Here is a 20,724-nt window from a genome sequence, read left to right as displayed (position 1 = left end):
GTGGCCATGCTTGTGATTCCATGACCAAATGCAATGGTCATGCATGTTATGATTTGATGTATGAAAATGAATTATGCAAAAGGAAAAAGTGAGGGTAAAGTTTGGGGTATGACACATAGGTCTCCAACGCTTAGGTATACTTTTGATGATCTTTTTAACATGATCAGCAGTAGAATACCCTTTGTTCAAAACCTTAAGTCCTGCAACAAGAGTCTGAAACCTTGAGAACATGTTCTCAACAATTTCTTCATCCTCCATCTTGAATGCTTTATATTTTTTAATCAAGGCAAAAACCTTGGTTTCTTTGACTTGTGCATTTCCCTCATGCGTCATCCACAGAGAATCAAATATAGATTTAGCAGTATCCTTGTTGGTGATTTTCTCATACTCAGTGTATGAAATATCATTTAGCAAGATGGTTCTTGCTTTATGATGATTCCTATAGTCTTTCTTATGTTGATCTGTCCTTACTCTTCTTTCAACTTTATTGCCACTTGCATCTACTAGATGTACGTATCCATCAACTACCATATCTCATAGATCAACATCGTAGCCTAGAAAGAAGATCTCAATTCTATCCTTCCAATAGTCGAATTTTTCTCCATAAAAAACATGAGGTTTAGAATTATAACGATCTCTATCATTTATTTCAGCAACTAGTGGTGGAAGGGAAGCCATTGTGTTTCACACTGGATCTTTATCTGACACTATTAAGCGTTTGATATCATATCAAGACCAGAACCGGGGATCTGATGCTAATTGAAGGCGACAAGAAACACAAGAAATAGGGGTTTGAATTGGGTTTCTAAAAACAAAATATTTTTCAAAACAAACTCAATCAAACAATAACACGAACAAGAAAAATAACAAAGTTATTTTTATACAAGTTCACTGTTAACAAAGTTACCTCCAGTCCACCCTACCAAGGTGATTTTTCCTTCTCAACAAGGAATTAATCCATTATAACTAAAACTGATTACAAACATCACAAATATAAACTATTTTTATCTTCTTGATTCTATCTAACTAAAACCTAGTCACTCAAGGAAACCACTCAAACAACTTTGAGATTTACAAGTCTGTGTTTACAAGTATTGCTTCTAAGAAAGTGGATTAACATAAGTTAAATACAAAGAATATTTTACATGATAACGAGCAACAAATCTAGTGTGTCTATAAAGAATATACACATAAAATATCCACTTCAGCAAAAGAGTGTGTGTATGAGCATAGTATTACGCAGTGAATTAATAACTTCTTCAATTCTTCCAAGTATCCTTTATATAGAAAGTTAAAATATATATTGGAGGGTAAAATTAGAATAGAAAATTGTAGTTGTCTCTTTATGTAACAGTTTGCATATAGGAGACAAAATGGTACAATAGTACTGTCCTTAGCCAACAAAATCAATGTAGTAGAGGGAAGGGTGATCTTGTACCGTGTACTATTTTTTTGATGCAAAACCTTTTGATCTTATCTTCTAATATTCATAGGCTTATGATGAAATGATGTTAAGCATGCTTAGAAGGATCAAGAGACAGGTTGACAGAATCTTCAAAACCTCGGTCTTCAGAGTCTTGACATAGTTCCTCAGAACCTGGTCTTTAGAGTCTTCAAATCTTGTTCTGCATAATCTTCAGAACTTTAGCGCATAATCTTGAAGGCTGACAATCCTTCAGAGGCTCTTAAATCAGAGTCACAGTCAGAAGCTTTAGCACAAACGTTCATTAAAATATTGTCTAAGATCTTTCTAGAACTTGACAACGTCTTGTAAAGTACTTGTATCTCTTTAGAGTCAGAGTGTGTTGATTCCAGAATCTAATGATGTCACATGTCAATGCTTCAGAGTCAGAATCTGTTAGAAAAAGCTACACACTAGATAAAAACAATTAGGGTACAAAATTGTTCTCTAAGAAACAATTCACTATTATCATCAAAACTAAAGGCCAGGTGCATAACCAAATATTATTCTTACAATATTATCCCTCAAGTCACGCAGTTTAAATATCTTAGGTTCGTAATACAAAATGATGAAGAAATAGAAGGAGATGTGAACCGTCGAATTTAATTTGGAGAAGGGCGTCGGGTGTTTTATTTGATTCAAAAGTACCACTTAAGTTGAAGGAAAAGTTTTATCGGACAATGGTAAGATCTGCGATTTTGTACGAGACATAATGTTGGGCGATTAATAATCAGCATGATAATAAATTAAGTATAGACGAGATGAGGATGTTGCAGTAGATGTATGGTAAGACTCGACAGGATACATTTAGAAATGATAATATTAGAAAAAGTGTTAGGGTAACACCTATAATGGAGAAGATGGTGGAAAATAGACTTAGGTGGTTTGTGCATGTAGAGAGAAGACCGATATATTATGTATTAAGAAGGGTAGACAAGATAAAGAGAAGGAAAACAATTAGAGCAAAGTGAAGACCAATAAAAACTACTAGAGAATTTATCAAAAAATATCTCGAGATTAATGATTAGGATAGAAGCATGGTCTTTGATAGAATATTATGACAAAAGTTGATTAATGTAGTCGATCCTACTTAGTAAGAAAAACCTTAATTGTTTTTGTTATATTTTAATATCACATAAAAATACATTGTTTTTTCTTGCTGAATACTATTTGGAGAAACCTCCCTGAAGCTAGTCATGAGAGGTCACAATCGTTATATCTTGCAGGAGGTATGTTAGGAGGGGATCTTGACCACCATTATTGATGGTCCAATGTTTTCACACGTTTCTCTCTTTCTTGTGTTATTCATCGAATTGTCCCCCCCCCCCTCCATTGTTGGTCTCAAGACCTATTCATACTTCCAGCCTTTCCTCCCTTACTAAATAGTAATGATTAATAGGCTTTATGGCCATAATAAGCATAACCACATATTTAACCATTTGTAATGGACTTAATAAGTACCTATAACCATTTCATGATCATTTGACTGACCCTTGTAACAGACACGTCTTTATTCGACTTTTCATAATTCGGGGACTGACCCAAAATATACACATGCTATGAATGTTCATAGATTGTCGAGGTGCAAGACCGGCCTTTTCCGGGTTCTAATAAAATCCAGGATGTACATAAGCTCCCAAAGCATGTAAGGGTGCGAGGCCTGTAAGGGCGAAGTGTTTTGAATTTATCCCAAATCATATAAACTTTCCTTAAATATGTGGTTTCGATGATGGACCAATTTCTGAGGGATTCATATGAAGTCAGTAAAATAAATACAATTTTAACGAAGAAGTCGGAGAATCCGAGTAAGTTTGCAATGTAGAGAAATCAGAGAGCTCTTGTGTATTCTCGGCCTCTAGTTGTGGCAGAACTTGGTAAGTTCTAGACCTAGAGGAATCGCTAGAGCCCTAGTGGGTCTCGACCAATTAGTCATTCTAGACATAGTGAAACCGGAGAGCCCTATGTGGCATCTCGACCTATTATAGATCCTTTTAATTATGTCCATGCTTGGCTTTGTTAGGATCATAATGACCCATGTGGGCTTCCAACTATCACTAATAACCAAATCCTTATAGGTTGACAAATCTCGATTTAAATCTTGTTTCATTCTTTAGAGAACCTCGTGTGCTGGGATCTGATCCCTTGAGGATCTTTGATGTGATTAGAGTCATAATATATTCTCATCGGGACATTGACTCGCAATTGTTTTGTCATTAGTCCTCATTTTCATATTTTATCTTTATAATTGATTCCTTATAGAAGCCCCAAGTGCTAAAAATAAATTTTTAAACATAAGTGGTCAGTCAAACCCACTCCCCAACAAAGGGCAAGGCTATGCTAAGTCAATTCAAATACTTATATTCTGATAAACCACTCGGGTACCTCTATAAGACATGGTCACGATGATAATATAACTCAGAGCACTTATAAAACCCCGATTAACTAACAAACTAAGACCCCGTCCATGATAAGTATATCCCGACCAAGGGTTTTTCTTTATAATTCAATCAGATCCAATTTCGTCTGAGGTTTTTTTTAACATGGACTTCAGTTAGACTAGATGTTTCAATTAACTTAGCCCGACCACAACCAATTATGTCAGAGGTTTCAATTAACGCGGGCTTCAGTTATGCCAGAGGTTTCAATTAACTTAGCTCGTCCGCATCCGATTATGCCAAAGGTTTCAATTAACTTAGCCCATTTTGTCATTTGTGGAGATATTCGTCGTTCTCGGTCTCTTCTTTTATTTGAGGGTAAGTCTCCTCCAGTCTTTGTTCCAACAACTATCCTACATAATTTTAAAAGCTTATAAAAGGGGAGGTGCCTCCTTCCCTCGCAGGGGAAAAGAGCGACACCCATTACCTAAAGTAATCTCTAAACGGGTCATCAATTACAAACGGCAGAGAAATTAATTCGTCTTATTCAACGATAAATTAAAATATAATTTGTATTATCCCGTCTATTTTCTATGGTATCTCCGCTTTGTAGTTCGTCAAATATGCATTAGCATGTATTTATTTGTATATAACAAATATGACAGTTTGTTTGCTTAGGATTGCAAAAGACTATACATGTATTATGTGGGAATATAATGCATGCCCTCCAAGTTGCACAAACTAATATGAGGATTTATGCATCGAGGATATTATACTATAATTTGTCTCCTTTTGACTCATTTGAACGACATGTCTAACAAATTGAAATGAGGACCGGCTAGCAGCTTATTTGTTAAAGACCATCAGTGGAATAAGAATGAAGGATCATTGATAAAGTATTTTCAAGAATTTGAATAAGATGAATTCAATAGACTCTCCTAAAATAAGGGAGTATTATTTATCTGAAATAAAAATGCAACAGAACTAAGCCGTATAATTATCTCAACATAGCCCAAGGTGTCTCTACCTGTTCCAAATTTCCTACTCAATAATTTGACAACAGTCTTTATCAACATTGTCACTCATTTTAAGCATTGTTTTCATGACATCGGAAGTGAAGGTTTGGCCGATTATTCTTGAAAACAATGTCGGGTGTCGCTCCCATTCTTGAACGTATGTGAGTATTCCCTGAAATCATAGTGTAATCACTTTTCTCCAAAATCTGTCCATTGTACGCACAATAAAGGATTAGTGATCATTAGTTAAATCCCATGTGAAATCAAATAATTGTATTACACAAACTCTTTCATCTTCATATATAGTTGCATAATTAATAGTGGAGACTGCAGATACTATCTACAGGTTACAAATTACAATGTATCTATTATAGTTCTGAAATTTAATGATTGTGTTTAGTAGCATTCCGAAATAAAACTCAAATCAACTATTGTAATGAGTGAAATTCACTTATCTTTTGATGTCGATGGCTTTAGAAATTATCGGAAACATGTTGGATCAGCCTATTGTGACGTAAACCTGTGGTACTTGCTAGTAGGCTTGTTGACTTCGAGAATTGTAACGCCGAGGGATCTTTGCTGCTCCAATTATAATTCCTATTTCAGCATCGGCCAAAACTTCGTTTATCACGAGATCCGTTCAGTGTAGTCGGACTTTTTCAGTTTTAATTGTTGGCCTCGGCATTGCGATCATGCACCTGTTAGCTGAGGTTTTCGATGCCAAAGTTGGCTTATATATGATGAGCAAAAGAAAATGTTTGTCTCAACTTCGACAAGAAAAAGGAATTTCCTTCGAAGAGTAAGATCTTGTGGAAAGAGATTTTTTTTGTGTGTAATAAGGAAATGCTGGTTTTTAGATTTGGAAGTATTTCTGGGTTCAGACCGCAATTTTGACCGGAGCAATATTGATGTTGCTTTTGACGAAGGATTTTGAATTTGAATAAGGATGATAACTGTTTTTTGTCCTTATGCATTTGTCTGAGAAGGACGTGTGTAAAGCTACGACGAAGTGAGGACATGCAAGTAAAACATGTCGTTTTCCGGAAGAAAGACCGTTGATAGCGGTTATGTTCGACTTAGTATAAACAGGGGTCTTAGTGTATAGGATTTCCGTGTGTTCAATCATTGTACACCTATTTTTAAATTACTCATAAATTATTCAAAGTATCTAAGTATATCTAAGAAACGAGATTATTGAAAATGTAAGTGTCAATCACGGTTTTTTCATTTTTATTGAAATTGTTCATAGATTATCCATTATTCCTATTTACTGCAACTGTTTATAAATTTAAAAAAAAAATATTTAACAAAAGCACATGTCTTATGATTTAGTGGTTGATCCAGTCAAAGTGAACCATTTTTTAAGATCAGAGATTATTTACTATTAATTTTCACGATAAACAGGACACTGTCAATGAATTTTCATGAAGGGTCTCGTCTTCTTTTTGTAATCACTCCTTGCAAAATCAGTATGCCTCTCGAATTCATATGCGACTTAATCTCCGGCCAAAACGATGATTCATTAAAAAAAAACATATCTACCCTTCTGCAATAAACTAAGTATGAACATCATCGTGACCAAGAGCAGAAATTTCACATGGCTAAGAGCATGAACATGATAAACATTAGATCTATGAGATAATCATATTAATGTATCCAGATTTTACTGCTAGAAAACTTCAAAGAAACTCAAATTTCTTTGGTGATGTATTTTGGAACTGCTGTAGGGTTTTGCGAAGAAGTTATCTCTGTATGATGCTTGAAGATCATCTGTAATCAACCTTATGACTTTCTGAAGAATATATTCCATATCTTTCTTTGGACATAAGTTTGAAATTATCTTCTTAACAATATCAGATTGTCATGAAGTTTATCACGGTGGAAAGGAGAAAATCTTGAAAATAGAGAGAAAGATAAAAATATTTGTAATGGATTTAATCATAGGTTTTATGGTCATAATAAACATAAACACCTATCTATAATCATTTCATGATCATTTGATAGATCATTTGTAACAGACACGTTTTTATTCGATTTTTTATAATCCAAAAATTAACTCAAAATATACGCAGACTATGGCTGTTCATAGATTGTCGATGTGAAAACGGATCTTTTTCTAATTTTAATAAAATCAAGGATGTATATTATTTATAACTATTAATGTAATAGTTGATATAATTACAAAAATTAAAATCGTATTTGTGTTCTCTATCTTCTTCTCTCCAACTTTTCTATATCTAGGGATTGTATTTATTGCCCCATCTTACTTTGCTGAAACAACCTCTAGAAGAATGAAAACTTGTGCACCTTCGCATTTAATGCATCGAAAAGTTAGTTGTAGAATTTGCATGTTGCAAATTGCCTTTGCCTGGACCCACACTTGTCTTCCCATTCAATATCTTGGTGCAAAAGTTACCTGGACCCACACTTGTAATCCCATTCAATATCCTGATGCAATAGATAACTAATCAGACATTAATATTTAAATTAAATAACTTTTTTTCCTCGAACCAATTTAAACCGATTCAAGAATATTTGAATGAGATATATCCAAACCGGTTTAAACGGCTTGTTCTATTTCGCTGTCAAATTTCACTTCCGTTATGTCAACGTAACTCTTCTTTTCTTCTCATAGCTTGTTTAACCTCCACGTGTTCTTGTTCCTTCTCTTCAGCCACCACCACTACTACTACTACCCCTCCTCTCATTTTCCTTCTCCCAATTAGTCTTTTCTTCTGCCCTAAATGGCCGAAGAAACAGACTCCAAACTCACCCAATTCAAAAACTCTGTCACAAATCTTGGTTCTTCAACACAGGTAGATAAATCGATATGTTATATACTGGTTGTGTTAAATTTTCAGGAATTTTGATTTTGATTTTGGTTTTTGCAGGGTTATGGGGACGCTACACTGATGAGGTTTTTGATTGCTCGGTCTATGGATTCTGATAAAGCAGCTAAGATGTTTGTTCAATGGCGTAAATGGAGAGAGACTATGGTTCCTAATGGGTTTATTTCAGATTCTGAAGTTCCCGATGAGTTGGAGACTAGAAAGATCTTTTTGCAGGGTTTGTCTCAAGATATGTTTCCTCTCATGATTGTTCAAGCATGTAGACACTTCCCATCCAAAGATCAGAATCAATTCAAGAGTAATTTTTTAATTTTGTTTTATTCATTTAGTGTGTGTTTGGTTTCATGTTTGTAGCTCCCAAAATTGATTGTGAATGTATAGAATTGATTTTGATATGTTTGGCTGCTCCAAGTAGAATTGATTATGCTATTCAGAATTGATTCTAGTTTGAATTAGTATTTACAGGTTGAGTCTATATGCAATTTTTTACTTTGAAATTTACTATTCAACTCGCTTTTGCAGAAATTTATCTAAACATAAATCACTTAGTCAAAGTTCTATAGCTAATAGAAATTTGTTATTTGGTTTTTGATGCTAGTGCAATTGTTCAAAGATGCCTTTTGATGTATTTGTCTATGTGGGGACCATGTAGCAAATAAATTAGTATAATGAGAAGTCCTATTTTAAATTTATGGGATCAGTTGGCTTCCCCTTTGGTTCACATTCTTTGTCCTTTTCTTCTTTTTCTATGTGGAATTCAATGTTTTTGTTGTTTCCCCAAATCCAATTTTTTAGATAAGTCTGAACAAAGGTGTGTCTGTATCAGTATCTATGTCCGAAATCGATACCAACACTTGTGATTACGTTTTTTTTTTAAAAATTATTACCAGTGTCGATTTCATGTTTCCAGAGTCCGTGTTTCATAGGTTTCTCTAAAATGTTGATAATTTATATCCTCCTATCACAGACACGTGCTACTTTTATACGACAATTTGGAGTAGGTTGTGTTTGTGAGTTGTTTTGAGTCCTACATGAGATATGTATGACCTGAAAATGAGTTTATAAGTGAGAGATATACCTCACCTTGCAAACCGAATTTGTAGATTTAGTTAGACTCAGTCTAAATTTTAAGTTGGTATCAGATCAGTTAGGTCACTTATTATTGGGCCACTTGGATCACGCTTATGATGTTCAGAAGAGGGATACATTGTGCTTGTGGTTAGAAATGTATGTTTCATCTTATTTGATATGACATGATGAAATAGTGAAAATATAATAACTTAAGGAGATTTATATCTTACTTTAGTTATTAAGAAGTCAAAAGAATGGATATGAATTGTTAATACTTATGTTGTAAACTGGGTTGGAATCACTCAATGTTGTTATGGCCAAATGAAAAATCTTTCATGTAGAAAATAGAGGACAACATTGACACGAAGCAAGAATTTTGCATATGCATTATCGTTTTAGAAGTGTAAACACGAAGGAACGACGATAGTGTCATTCCAAGAATCAGCAAACATTTGAAATTGACAAAAACGAAATCTGGTTGAATAAAAAAGAAGTGGAAATCAAGTGACTGCATCGAAATCTAATTTTAGATGATAACGGTTTCTTTTTAACTCTCTGACTTGGTATTCATATATTTCATAATGATGAAAGTTATATAGCTGACTACGCTGGTTTGTTTATTGTTTCAGAATTTATCGTACATTTACTGGACAAGACCATTGCGAGGTACTCTAATATTGCAGTGCTTTCTTATCTTATCTATTATTTATTGGAACTTGAACAAAAGCTTGGCAATGCAGAAATTTACCAACTGTTATACTTCATGGACTGATACTTCAGCACCATTTTCTGTAGTCTAAAGCTTAATTCAGTTCCTAAACATTCAATTGTTTCAATTTTTTAAAATATTATCGGTGTCTACGAGTTAGTCCTGTGTCTGTGCGTGTCTGTTAGTGCTTCATAGTAATATGTGAATTTGGAAAGTATAGGGTAGATATGTAAAAACAGGACAAACCATTAAGAGTGGTCTCTGAAGTTCAACTCAGAGAGTAACATATCGAAATCGAGCCAAATCATACTAGGGTAGGAATCTGATTTCATTTTTACAAAATAAAAGAGTTGTTAGTAATAATAATGTCATGATCAATGAGTTGTTTTCATCTGTGTTCTGTGACTTCTACTACCTCTATCATTAGAAATCAACAAAATTAATTGTTAACCTTTTATTTTCAGTGCTTTTAAAGGAAGGGAAGTAGGAAATGAAAAGTTGATCGGAGTTCTTGATCTGCAGAATATTTCTTATAAGAACGTTGACGCGCGTGGTTTAATTACTGGATTTCAATTTTTACAGGTGATATTCCGTCTCTTTTTTGTTGATATTTTTGTGTCTAAAATAAATGCCAATATATCAAGTCATGCTTCTCTGTTGGTTGAATCGCAGAGTTACTACCCTGAACGTTTAGCAAAGTGTTATATTTTACACATGCCATGGTTTTTTGTGAGTGTTTGGAGACTAGTTTCTGGCTTCCTAGACAAGGCAACACAAGAAAAGGTACCTATTATTTCGAAAGTGACATGGTAAAACTTTTTGCATCGAAAGCATTTCGAAATTAAACTCGAATAATACGATGTAACATGTGCTAGTTTTGGTTGTTGGATGCAGATTGTGATTATAAGCAATGAAGATGAGAGAAAGGAATTCATAAATGAAGTTGGTGAAGAGATTCTCCCAGAAGAGTATGGTGGAAGAGCAAAGCTTGTAGCCATCCAAGATTTTGAAGTGACACCATTAGAAAATGGAAGAACAAATTGATTAAAGTGTTTACTTGACAATCAAACAATCATTTTAGAGTACAATAAAATAAGGGGTATTTTATGCTTATAACTAGAGGACATTATACCAAACCAAATCATGATTAGAAATAAACCAACATGTTTTTTTATCCATTTGATTTAGTTTGAATTTTTTGATCATAGATTGTAAAAGTGAGACTAAATCAACTATATTTTATTGGTTCATATTTTTATCTAAAAAATCCTAGCCAATCTGACAGTTACATTTGGTGAAGGTAATATACTATTTTTTTTAAAATCATTATTCATCTATCAACAAACAAAAAATCAGTATTTAGATTTATTATTTATTTTTAAGGTCAAATTGTATTTTTTTCTCTCTAAAATACTCTATTTTTTTCTTGGCACAATTCCACATCTTGTATTGTTTTAACTTTTGAATATTTATTGTAAAATAATAGTTTTTTTAGTTCAATAATTAAATTATTTTAACTACGTAATTATATATTCTTAAATGTAACTAATATAATTGTATTTTCACAATGTGATTACAATATGTTAAGCTCTAATACTCCTAAGAAGCCATATTCATTTAAGGAATATTCGTTCTATTCTCTTTTATAATCCGCATGAAAATATGTAGGTTTTTTAGAGATTCTTTTGTGGATTTTAACTTTAAGAATTATAATCAAAAGAATTTTGACATTTTAGAATTATTTTTTAAAAAAAAATACAAGGACAAAAATGAAAAGTAAAATCCGAAGAAAAATCCATAAAGTATTTATAAATTTTCCTATAAATTTTAATTTTAGAGATTAAAATCAAATAATTTCAATATTTAAGGACTTCATCAAAAAAAAAATACAAAAACGAAAATAAAAGATACACAAAATTATTTAAATCTAAAAAGATAACATAATTTATCTTGTAAATTATTATAGCACTAACAAGAGATTTAATATTATAATTAATGTACCAATGAGAAGGAAAAAATGATTTTCTCCACAAAATACAATAGATTATATGTTTGTAAAGTGTAAACCATAACTCTTATATTAGAGTAGGATTCTTTATAAAATTTATAAAACTTATAAAAAAGAAAAAGATATGAAAAGGGATAATAAATTTGTATTGATCAAATGAAACTTAGTTTATTAAAGTGATACAACAAAATCTATAAAATCTATAGATTAAACATATAAGTAACTCTCATCTAATATAACTAACTATATTTAATAATTAAATTTTATATAACATAATTAATTTATAATTAATTTGCAATTAATGCATAAGAAACAAGGATAGTAAAGAAAGTAAAATAAAAAATGAAAACATTTTGTTTCCTATTTAAATCAAAATTATGATTGCCTCACAAACAAGTAACGTTAGCTTCACTGACGCATCAAGATGTCTTTATCGAACTATAAATGAGTTTAGGTAACTTAAATAGATTTTGAAGAATTGTTAAATACCCAAACAATTATTACATAAGGTATGAGGTAAAGTACTACTTATCTTATTTCGTACCCAAATTCATATCTGTACTAACACTTGTATTGTATGAATATTTAAATATCTATATTTGTATTTATTATCTGTAATTCTAATAAAATCAAAAAATATGATATCATTTTAATATTTTAACAAAATTAATAAAAAAAAATAAAAAAAAGTTCAATATTAAATTGTGAAAATAAAATAATATTTATATTAAAATACATAATAGTTTAATTATGATATATATTTTAAAAATATATACATGTATTTTTTATATAATAATATATATTAAAATATATAAATATATATGATATAGATGTCCTCGTACGCATCGGCACTTATTTTAATTAATAATTATCTATGCGTCGAATTTATTATAAATAATTTTTATAAATATTCATCGAATACAAGCACAATTGTCAATCCCTTAAAACAATTAGGCGTGCATCTAAACATTTTTCAGTTTAAATATATATCCAATAAATTAAATTATGACATAAAATATTACTTTAAAAGCACTTTAGAAAAAACACAAGGATAAAGGATTGTGTTTTTTTTATTCGAAGCATTTTTTATTAAAAGCAGCCTCAGTATTAATTTTTAAAAATATCTTATGAACATATAATATTTTTTAGATTTAGATACATTTTTTATCCCTTTAATTTGATGTTTGTGAATTTTTAATCTTTTCATTTTAAAAATTGATTTTTTATCCCTCCAACTTTATTATCCTTGAATTTCCGTAGTCCCCTTTAATTTTACCGACGTAATATTGATGATTAGGATTAAAAATACATTTTTTAATAACACCTATAAAGGTTTGGAGTATAAAACCAACATGTTACTCTAGTTTTATTTTGGAGATTTGGCTTTTGCGCTATCAAGCAAGAAAAATTTGATGCTTTAATTGTGAAATGTATCTCTATTAGTTATCCCAAAGGTATGAAGGGTTAAAAGTTGTGAAAAATAGAATCGGGAGGATCAAAATATTTCATAAGCATATGTGTTACTTTTAACGAGACTCATATGAGGATGAAGTGCAACGACTCAGAAGTAAAAGAAACATAAATTATGATTGAGAAGACTTAGTTTCAGGTAAATGTTTCTACTAGTGAGACTATGGATAAAATGTAAATTTAGGCTCTTGTTTCTAGTTCTAGTGAAGGGAAACCTATACTGACTCCAAACTATCAGTTGACTCTTGATATGATAAGGAGAAAAATTATACCACCTCAGAAATATAGTTATAATGACCTGGTTTATTATGCTTTGAATATAGTTGAAGGGTTGCAATATTTATAAACAAAGAATTTCAAGGAAGCATTAAAAAGCAAAGATAGTAAAAAAAATGGTTGAAGGTTGTGAATAATGAGATGCATCCATCGATAAATAACCATACTTAGGAGCTTGTGAAATTACCTAAAAAACAATGAGTGATTGAATGCAAGTGTATCTTCAAGAAGTATGAGGGTATTCCTATGATTAAATAACCAATATTTAAAGCAAGACTTTAAGCAAATGGGTTTACTCAATTATATGACATTGATTATAATGTGATCTTCTTACCTAAGATAAAATATTGTTCTTTAAGGATACTTGTAGAAATTTTAAATTAATATAATCATGAGTTGGATTAAATGGATGTCAAAAAACATTTTTTTTACTTAGATTACTTGAAAAGACAATCTACATTGAGCAATTTGAAGATTTTATAGAGGAAAATTTAAGGCATGTTTGCCGAAGAAATCTGTGTATGGGTTGAAATAAATCCCAAGGAAATGGTAAGTTGGTTTGATTAATTTCTTCTTAAACATGATTTTGTGAGAAGTAGTTATGTCAGCTATGTATACATATTGAAAAGGAAGAAGAAAATAATTCTCTACCTTCTTCTATATGTTGATGATATCCTAATGATATCATGTGAAGCCATAAAAAGAAGTAAATTAATCTTGTATCAATCTGCCTACTTGAAAAAAATAGTGGAATGGTTTAGAATTTAATATGCTAAAATCGTTAACACTTCTTTGAATCATCGCATGAATATTTTGGTTATATAACATCCTCAAATCGAAGAAGAAAATAAGATGATAGAGAGTACTCCCTATTCATGTGGGGTTGAAAACATCATGCATGGTATATTTTGTAGTAGAGTAGACTTAACATACAAAGTTAGTAAAGTAAGTTGGTTTATGGCCAATCATAGTCAAGTTCATTGGGAAGCTTTGAAGTGATTGTCGAGATATTTGAATAGTTAAATGGTGATTTGAAGTACACAAAGGTAGATCAAGAGAAAGATGATTTTGAGGATTCTGCGGATGCAAACTATGAGAGAAATTTGGATACTATAATATCTCTTTGGGGTTACATGTTTACATTCTTTAGAACAACTATAAGTTGTATGATAATTCAACAACTGATTTTCGTGTTATCTACTACTCAAGAGGAATATATTGTTCTTGTTGAAGGGTCAAGGAAGCCATATAATTGAAAGACATAATTGGAGAGTTAGGGAACACTCATGAATGTATGAAGATACATTGTGATAGTGAAAGTGATATTCACTTGGTCAATCATTAAGTGTGTCATGAGATTACAAATCACATTGGCATCCATTTATACTTCATAGATGAAATGATCGAGTTTGGAAAGAATGTGTGAAGATGCATTGTAATGGTCAAAGTGTCATTCACTTGGACGATCTTCAAGTGTGTCATGGTATGACAAAGCACATTGACATCCATTCTCACTTCATAAGAGACATGATCGAGTAAAGGAGAGTGTGGTTCAAAAGATGGCTTTGGACGAAAACCATACAGATGTGCTCACTAAATCATTTCCTAAATTAAGGTTAAAGCATTGTTTGGACTTGGTCAAGTTCGTTGAAAAGTGATTCAAGGTTTAGAGAGAGCTACATTAGGGGATAAATTGACATCATTATCGATTTTGAATTCAAGATGGAAAATTGTGGAGATTGACTTCAAAATGTTCAGGAAAAGATTCGTGAGAACACACCGCGTTTGGAATAAACGCGATGCATCTAGGGAAACCCAACCTAATTTTTTTTTAAATGCGACCCATTTCCCCTAACACCTATAAAAGGAATTTTTTCCGTCTTTTTTGGATACAAATTTGATAGAGATGAAATCATGGTGAAAGAAACTTAGAGAGGAAAAATAAGGGAATCTCAAGATACATATTATTCTAAGAATTGAAAGACATTTAAGAATATCTACGAGGATTGAGAAATATTTATAAATATTTTGAAACACTTTGAGTTTGTGTGATTCATATATTGAAATAAAGAGAGAAATAAAAACACTTAGGTAAAAAAATAGAAAATGTTCTTATCAATTTGAAAGACTGATTTCTCATAACTCATCGTGTAATCTCTTGTAACAACACTTGTAGTGGTTCGGAGAACTTCTATCCTCTAAAATAAACAAATTTGATGTGCACTCATTTTTATTTTCTTCTCCTTCTTATGGTTTTTGCTTACACTATCTCACATATATATTAATTTTCGCTTGAGATCATTTATTTTAGTTATTCATACTCTTTGTCTCACCCATCATTTTTATTATTAGCATTTAAATCATTTTTATTTCACAACAAAAACTCTTCCAAAAACCTCATATAATTCAAATCTAAAGCCATAAAATAAAATAAAGTAAAAAGCAAGGCATAGAAGGGGACATTAAGAAAAGAATGAGCTTTCTCTTTTTGTAATATACTTCACCAAGTATAGAAGAAAAAGCAAAGCACATATACACCTATCTATATATAAAATAAAGTAAAATTTTTTTTTTAAAAGAACCAAGTTGTTGATAAAGTAGGAAATTTATAACAGAACTCAAGATATTTCTTAAACAAAATAAAAACCAAGTGGTAGAAGAAATTCATGAAATTTCAGGTAAACTATGTGTAAGACAATTCAATTACATGGATTCCCATCCAATCTTTCTGCTAAAGAGGTAATGAAATTTTTAGAGCAACTTACTGGCTTTCAAACTGTTCTTGCTGTAATCATTGAGAAGCACAATGATTCTATGACACATGTTAATGTTCAATTCACAGACAAAAAATGTGTTGAAACAATCTTAAACTTGGTTACTAAACAACACCTATGTTTCAATGACACTGTTCTAAATGCTGAAGTAACAAAATCTGACATTTTGCCAAAGCCAAGGATCTTTGCTTATAGCATGGATGGTGTTGGAGTGCACTTTGGATGTCAAACATCTAAAGAAAAACTTAGTGTACTTTGGGAACATTCAAATGCTTCTGTTAAATTTGGATCCAGATTAGGAAAATTGTATATCTTTTTTAGCTATTTGTCTAAGGATTATAAGCTGCAGATTAATTCCGAGAGTATATCGCGGATTGAGCTGCATCATTCGCATTGTCATACGAAGAATCTTCTCCTTTTTCAGGTTAGTTTTTTAAGTTTGGTTAAATATGTTTTTAGTCTGTGTAGCGTATTTTTGTTTTGAACTTGATCTATATACAAATTTTCAGTTACGCAGTGCTCCTCGAATCTACGAAAAATTTGTGTCCGAAATGAAGTATTTTAAGGAAGATCATGACAACCATTGGACTAGAAGTGTAGATTTCACCTCATCATGTTGCATTGGACAATCATCAGCTTTATGTTTCGAGCTTCTGCAGAATGTTGAGGTTCCGAATTTTCGTCCCTTCTATCGAAATTATTATAAGTTTGACAACACCTTTGATCTTGAGAAACGACATGGTTTCTCGTCGAATTTGAATTTTGTCCCTATGGTGATTCCACCAGAAGGATTCAACTTGCCATACAAAATTTTGTTCAAAATCAACTCATTAGTCCAACATGGTTGCCTTCCTTTGCAAGTAATTGACACCGATTTTTTTCGTATGGTTGATCCAGAAAGAATGAAATTTGAATATATAGAGAGTGCTTTGAATAAATTACATGTGATGAAAGAATGTTGCTATGAACCTGTTCAATGGTTGGAGGAACAATATCAAAGATACTCGAAAAATATTTCACTTTTATTATCTAGTACCATTTCACTAGATAATGGATTGGTGTATGTTCATAGAGTACAAGTAACTCCATCCAAAATATATTTTTGTGGTCCTGAAGTTAATCTTTCTAATCGAGTTTTGCGCAACTATCCTGAAGACACTGATAACTTCCTTCGCGTTTCTTTCGTTGACGAGAATATGGATAAACTCCGTTCGTCTGATTTGTTGTCGTGTTCCAATGGTATAGAGGTGGACAAAGAAACAAGTGTTCATCAGAGAGTACTGTCTACGCTAAAAAACGGCCTAGAAATTGGTGACAAGAAGTTCGAGTTTCTTGCTTTCTCGTCAAGTCAACTACGCGATAACTCTGCGTGGATGTTTGCATCGAGAAAAGGACTAACTGCGTGTGATATAAGAAAGTGGATGGGAGATTTTCATGAAATTAAGAATGTGGCGAAATATGCAGCAAGGCTAGGTCAATCATTCAGCTCTTCAAGAGAAACGGTGAGTGTTGGAAGACACGAAATCGAAATCATTCCCGATATAGAATTGACAAGAGGTGAAATCAAATATTGTTTTTCGGATGGAATAGGGAAGATATCTTATGAATTGGCACAAGAAGTTGCTAAACAATGCGGCTGCGACGATCATATTATTCCATCTGCATTTCAAATCAGATATGGTGGATACAAAGGTGTTGTTGCTATTGATCCTAACTCATCAACTAAACTTTCCTTGAGAAAAAGCATGTGCAAGTTTAAGTCAGAAAACACAAAACTTGATGTCTTGTCATGGAGTAAACACAAACTGTGCTTTCTTAACCGACAAGTAATCGTTCTCTTGTCAACCCTCGGTGTCAAGGATCGAGTCTTTAAAAGGATGCAAAGGGAGATTGTTAATAAACTCAAAATGATATCAAGAAAGCCATTCAATGCACTAGACATGATGTCACAAGGAGAGATTACAACCATGTTAAGGGAAATGCTTATTTGTGGCTTCCATCCAGAAAATGAACCTTTTCTTTCCATGATTTTGAGAACAATATATGCATCAAAGTTACAAGAATTGCAGCTCAAAACTAGGATATTTGTTAGGAAAGGAAGATCAATGTTAGGATGTTTGGATGAAACAAGGAGACTAAAATATGGAGAGGTCTTTGTGCAAATATCTCTTCCAAGAAATAAGCAATCAAATGTTACTTCTAAGAGCATTGGAGCAAAAAATGGTAAATATATTGTTAAGGGAAAGGTAGTTGTAGCAAAGAATCCATGTCTTCATCCCGGAGATGTAAGGATTTTGAGGGCGATCGATGTACCTTCCTTACATCATATGGTAGATTGTGTTGTTTTTCCACAGAAGGGGAGAAGGTAACACTTTCACTTTAAGATTCCTCATATTTTTTGTCGAGTCAATCACTTTATAACATCAATACCTCTGAAAAAAGGCGTGTCTGTGTGAGACACTGGCACCGACACAACACAACACTTGTGATTACGTGTTAGTGTGTGTCCGTGTCTGTAGCCGTGCTTCATAGTTCAATCACTTGTTTAAAAAACAACATAACTTGAAGTGATTTGTTTTGTAGACCACATCCTAATGAGTGTTCGGGAAGTGACTTGGATGGAGATGTCTACTTTGTCTGTTGGGACCCTGCTCTTATTCCTCCTCATCAGGAAAATCCAATGGATCATGCACCATCCAAACTCATGAGTATGGATCATGATGTCACATTACAGGTATTTGTTTAAAATTTTCTAAAAACATACCTATTGGAAATTTCGCCTTTATTGCAGTCCGCCCCTAGTCGCCTGCGTTGATTTATGGTGGAAATTATGCATTTCGCTACTTGGTTACAGGATATAGAGGAACATTTCACACACTACATTGTCAAAGACACTTTAGGAATCATTGCAAGTGCACACACTGTGTTTGCTGATAAAGAATCTGAAAAGGCGATGAGTCATTCGTGCATAGAGCTTGCAAAACTACACTCGGTCGCAGTTGATTTTGCGAAATCCGGTGTCCCAGCCGAAATACCACAACATCTACAAGTACAACAATATCCAGATTTCATGGAAAGGCAAAACAAACCAACTTATCAATCAAACAGCATAATCGGAAAGCTTTACCGCGAAGTAAAGAACATCGCGCAACAAAAAAGCCACAGGAAATCCTTCACTAAAAAAGCAGCAATGAAGCTATATGATCATGACACAAAAATTGATGGTTTTGAAAAGTACTTAAAGATCGCTTGTGAGTACAAACACATGTATGATTCCAAGCTATTGAACTTAATGGATTACTATGGTATAGAAACAGAAGCAGAAATAATTAGTGGAAATATTTTGAAGATGTCAAAATCTTTCAATGACAGAAAAGATAAAGAAGGAATAAACCATGCTGTGATGTCATTAAGAAATGAAGCTAGAAATTGGTTCAATGAGATGAAAAGTAAATCAAATTCTCAAAGTGGTGATTATGATGATTCTTATGCTGTTGCTTCTGCATGGTATTATGTAACATATCATTCTAGTTATTGGGGATGTTACAATAAAGGGCTTAATAAGGATCATTTCCTAAGTTTTCCATGGTGTGTTCATGATATTCTTGTTCAGATAAAGAAGGATAAAGCCAATAGTAGAATTTATAGAATGAAGGTTTGGAGAATGTTGAAAATGTTTCTCATCACATTGATGTTTTGTATCTTATTGTGGATAATAATGCATTATAAATTCATATGAATTTGTATAGCTAAATGAAACTAATTTAGATTACTTGCTATACAATTTATTTCATGTGTGATAATATATATACTAGAGAGGCGCTTGAGTAGAGTGTGTTAAGAAAGCAGTTACAGATATGTAACTAACTCATGTACTGAATACTCACTATAAAGTGAGTCTGTTGTAACTGTAAAGCAGTGAAGAATGATAATGAATAATGCAGAAACTGCACTTTCTATTAACCTGAAAGACAAACAATTATTTTTCGCTGAGAACTTCCTAGGGTTTTACGCTTTGGAGAAGTTGCACCTTCGACCGTTGGAACAAGCAATCATAAAATTGGTGAAAAAAAGTTTGAGAATTTTGGATGTGGAGAGTGAAAGAGGAGAATTGAGAGAGAGAGAGAGAGAATTGAGGGTGAGAGGTTATGATTTCATTAACTTGAGTGAGAGTGCACCCTAAACACTTATATATGAGATACAAAACAATTGAGACTTCAAATGACCAAGTACAATAGTAGAAAATACAAAAACTCGTGCCTGTAACCGATTACAAGAAAGCATGTAACCGGTTACACCTGACACTGAATAAAACATAAATTAATTCAGTTTTAGTGGTAACGGATTACATCTTCGAAAATCAAACTTTTCTACTACTAGAATGCATATTAGGCGCTGCTGTAACAAACCATATGCCCGTGGTAACCGGTTACAGCACTTGAATTACTCTTCAAACTTCAACACACCACCTTAATTCAAGTGTTGCAAGTCTACCATGCCCATGCTCATCTTCAACCTCTTGAATATATCATTTGTGACTCCCTTAGTCAGCAAATCAGCAACTTGGTCTTCACTTCTGCAATATCTCAATCGTAACCTTTTTTAATAACAAGTTCCCTCAAATAGTGAAATCTCATCTCAATGTGCTTGCTCCTCCCATGTGCAATTGAGTTCTTAGCAAGATTAATCACGAAAACGTTGTCAACTAAGAGTC

The 20,724-nt window shown here is 32.5% G+C and overlaps 2 protein-coding genes across 2 annotated transcripts; both read left to right on the top strand.

The window, feature by feature from the left end:
* Window positions 1-7,365: 7,365 nt before the first annotated feature.
* LOC127092413 (CRAL-TRIO domain-containing protein YKL091C) lies at window positions 7,366-10,732 on the top strand. Its single transcript, XM_051031277.1, has 6 exons — window positions 7,366-7,669; window positions 7,745-8,000; window positions 9,403-9,439; window positions 9,947-10,064; window positions 10,155-10,265; window positions 10,377-10,732. The coding sequence occupies exons 1-6, from the start codon at window positions 7,598-7,600 to the stop codon at window positions 10,524-10,526; spliced, it is 744 nt and encodes a 247-aa protein (XP_050887234.1). The 5' UTR covers window positions 7,366-7,597; the 3' UTR covers window positions 10,527-10,732.
* A 5,101-nt stretch (window positions 10,733-15,833) lies between these two features.
* LOC127097472 (probable RNA-dependent RNA polymerase 1) lies at window positions 15,834-19,794 on the top strand. The gene is made up of 4 exons (XM_051035972.1): window positions 15,834-16,434; window positions 16,520-18,375; window positions 18,594-18,744; window positions 18,865-19,794. Exons 1-4 carry the CDS (start codon window positions 15,922-15,924, stop codon window positions 19,747-19,749), a joined length of 3,405 nt encoding a protein of 1,134 aa, XP_050891929.1. The 5' UTR covers window positions 15,834-15,921; the 3' UTR covers window positions 19,750-19,794.
* Window positions 19,795-20,724: the final 930 nt, after the last annotated feature.

This window comes from Lathyrus oleraceus, chromosome 6 (assembly GCF_024323335.1).
Source record: "Lathyrus oleraceus cultivar Zhongwan6 chromosome 6, CAAS_Psat_ZW6_1.0, whole genome shotgun sequence".
In the NCBI taxonomy this organism is placed as follows: Eukaryota; Viridiplantae; Streptophyta; class Magnoliopsida; order Fabales; family Fabaceae; genus Lathyrus; species Lathyrus oleraceus.
This window is presented reverse-complemented; position numbering and strand designations above follow the sequence as displayed.

What these genes read in the sequence shown, in the direction of transcription:
- LOC127092413 (XM_051031277.1), top strand. Translation starts at nt 7,598, where the DNA reads ATGGCCGAAGAAACAGACTCCAAACTCACCCAATTCAAAAACTCTGTC. An exon ending in ATCTTGGTTCTTCAACACAG is followed by an intron (nt 7,670 to 7,744) that starts GTAGATAAATCG and finishes TGGTTTTTGCAG; the next exon opens with GGTTATGGGGACGCTACACT. An exon ending in CTGGATTTCAATTTTTACAG is followed by an intron (nt 10,065 to 10,154) that starts GTGATATTCCGT and finishes GTTGAATCGCAG; the next exon opens with AGTTACTACCCTGAACGTTT.
- LOC127097472 (XM_051035972.1), top strand. Translation starts at nt 15,922, where the DNA reads ATGTGTAAGACAATTCAATTACATGGATTCCCATCCAATCTTTCTGCT. An exon ending in TTTCCACAGAAGGGGAGAAG is followed by an intron (nt 18,376 to 18,593) that starts GTAACACTTTCA and finishes TTTGTTTTGTAG; the next exon opens with ACCACATCCTAATGAGTGTT. An exon ending in ATCATGATGTCACATTACAG is followed by an intron (nt 18,745 to 18,864) that starts GTATTTGTTTAA and finishes ACTTGGTTACAG; the next exon opens with GATATAGAGGAACATTTCAC.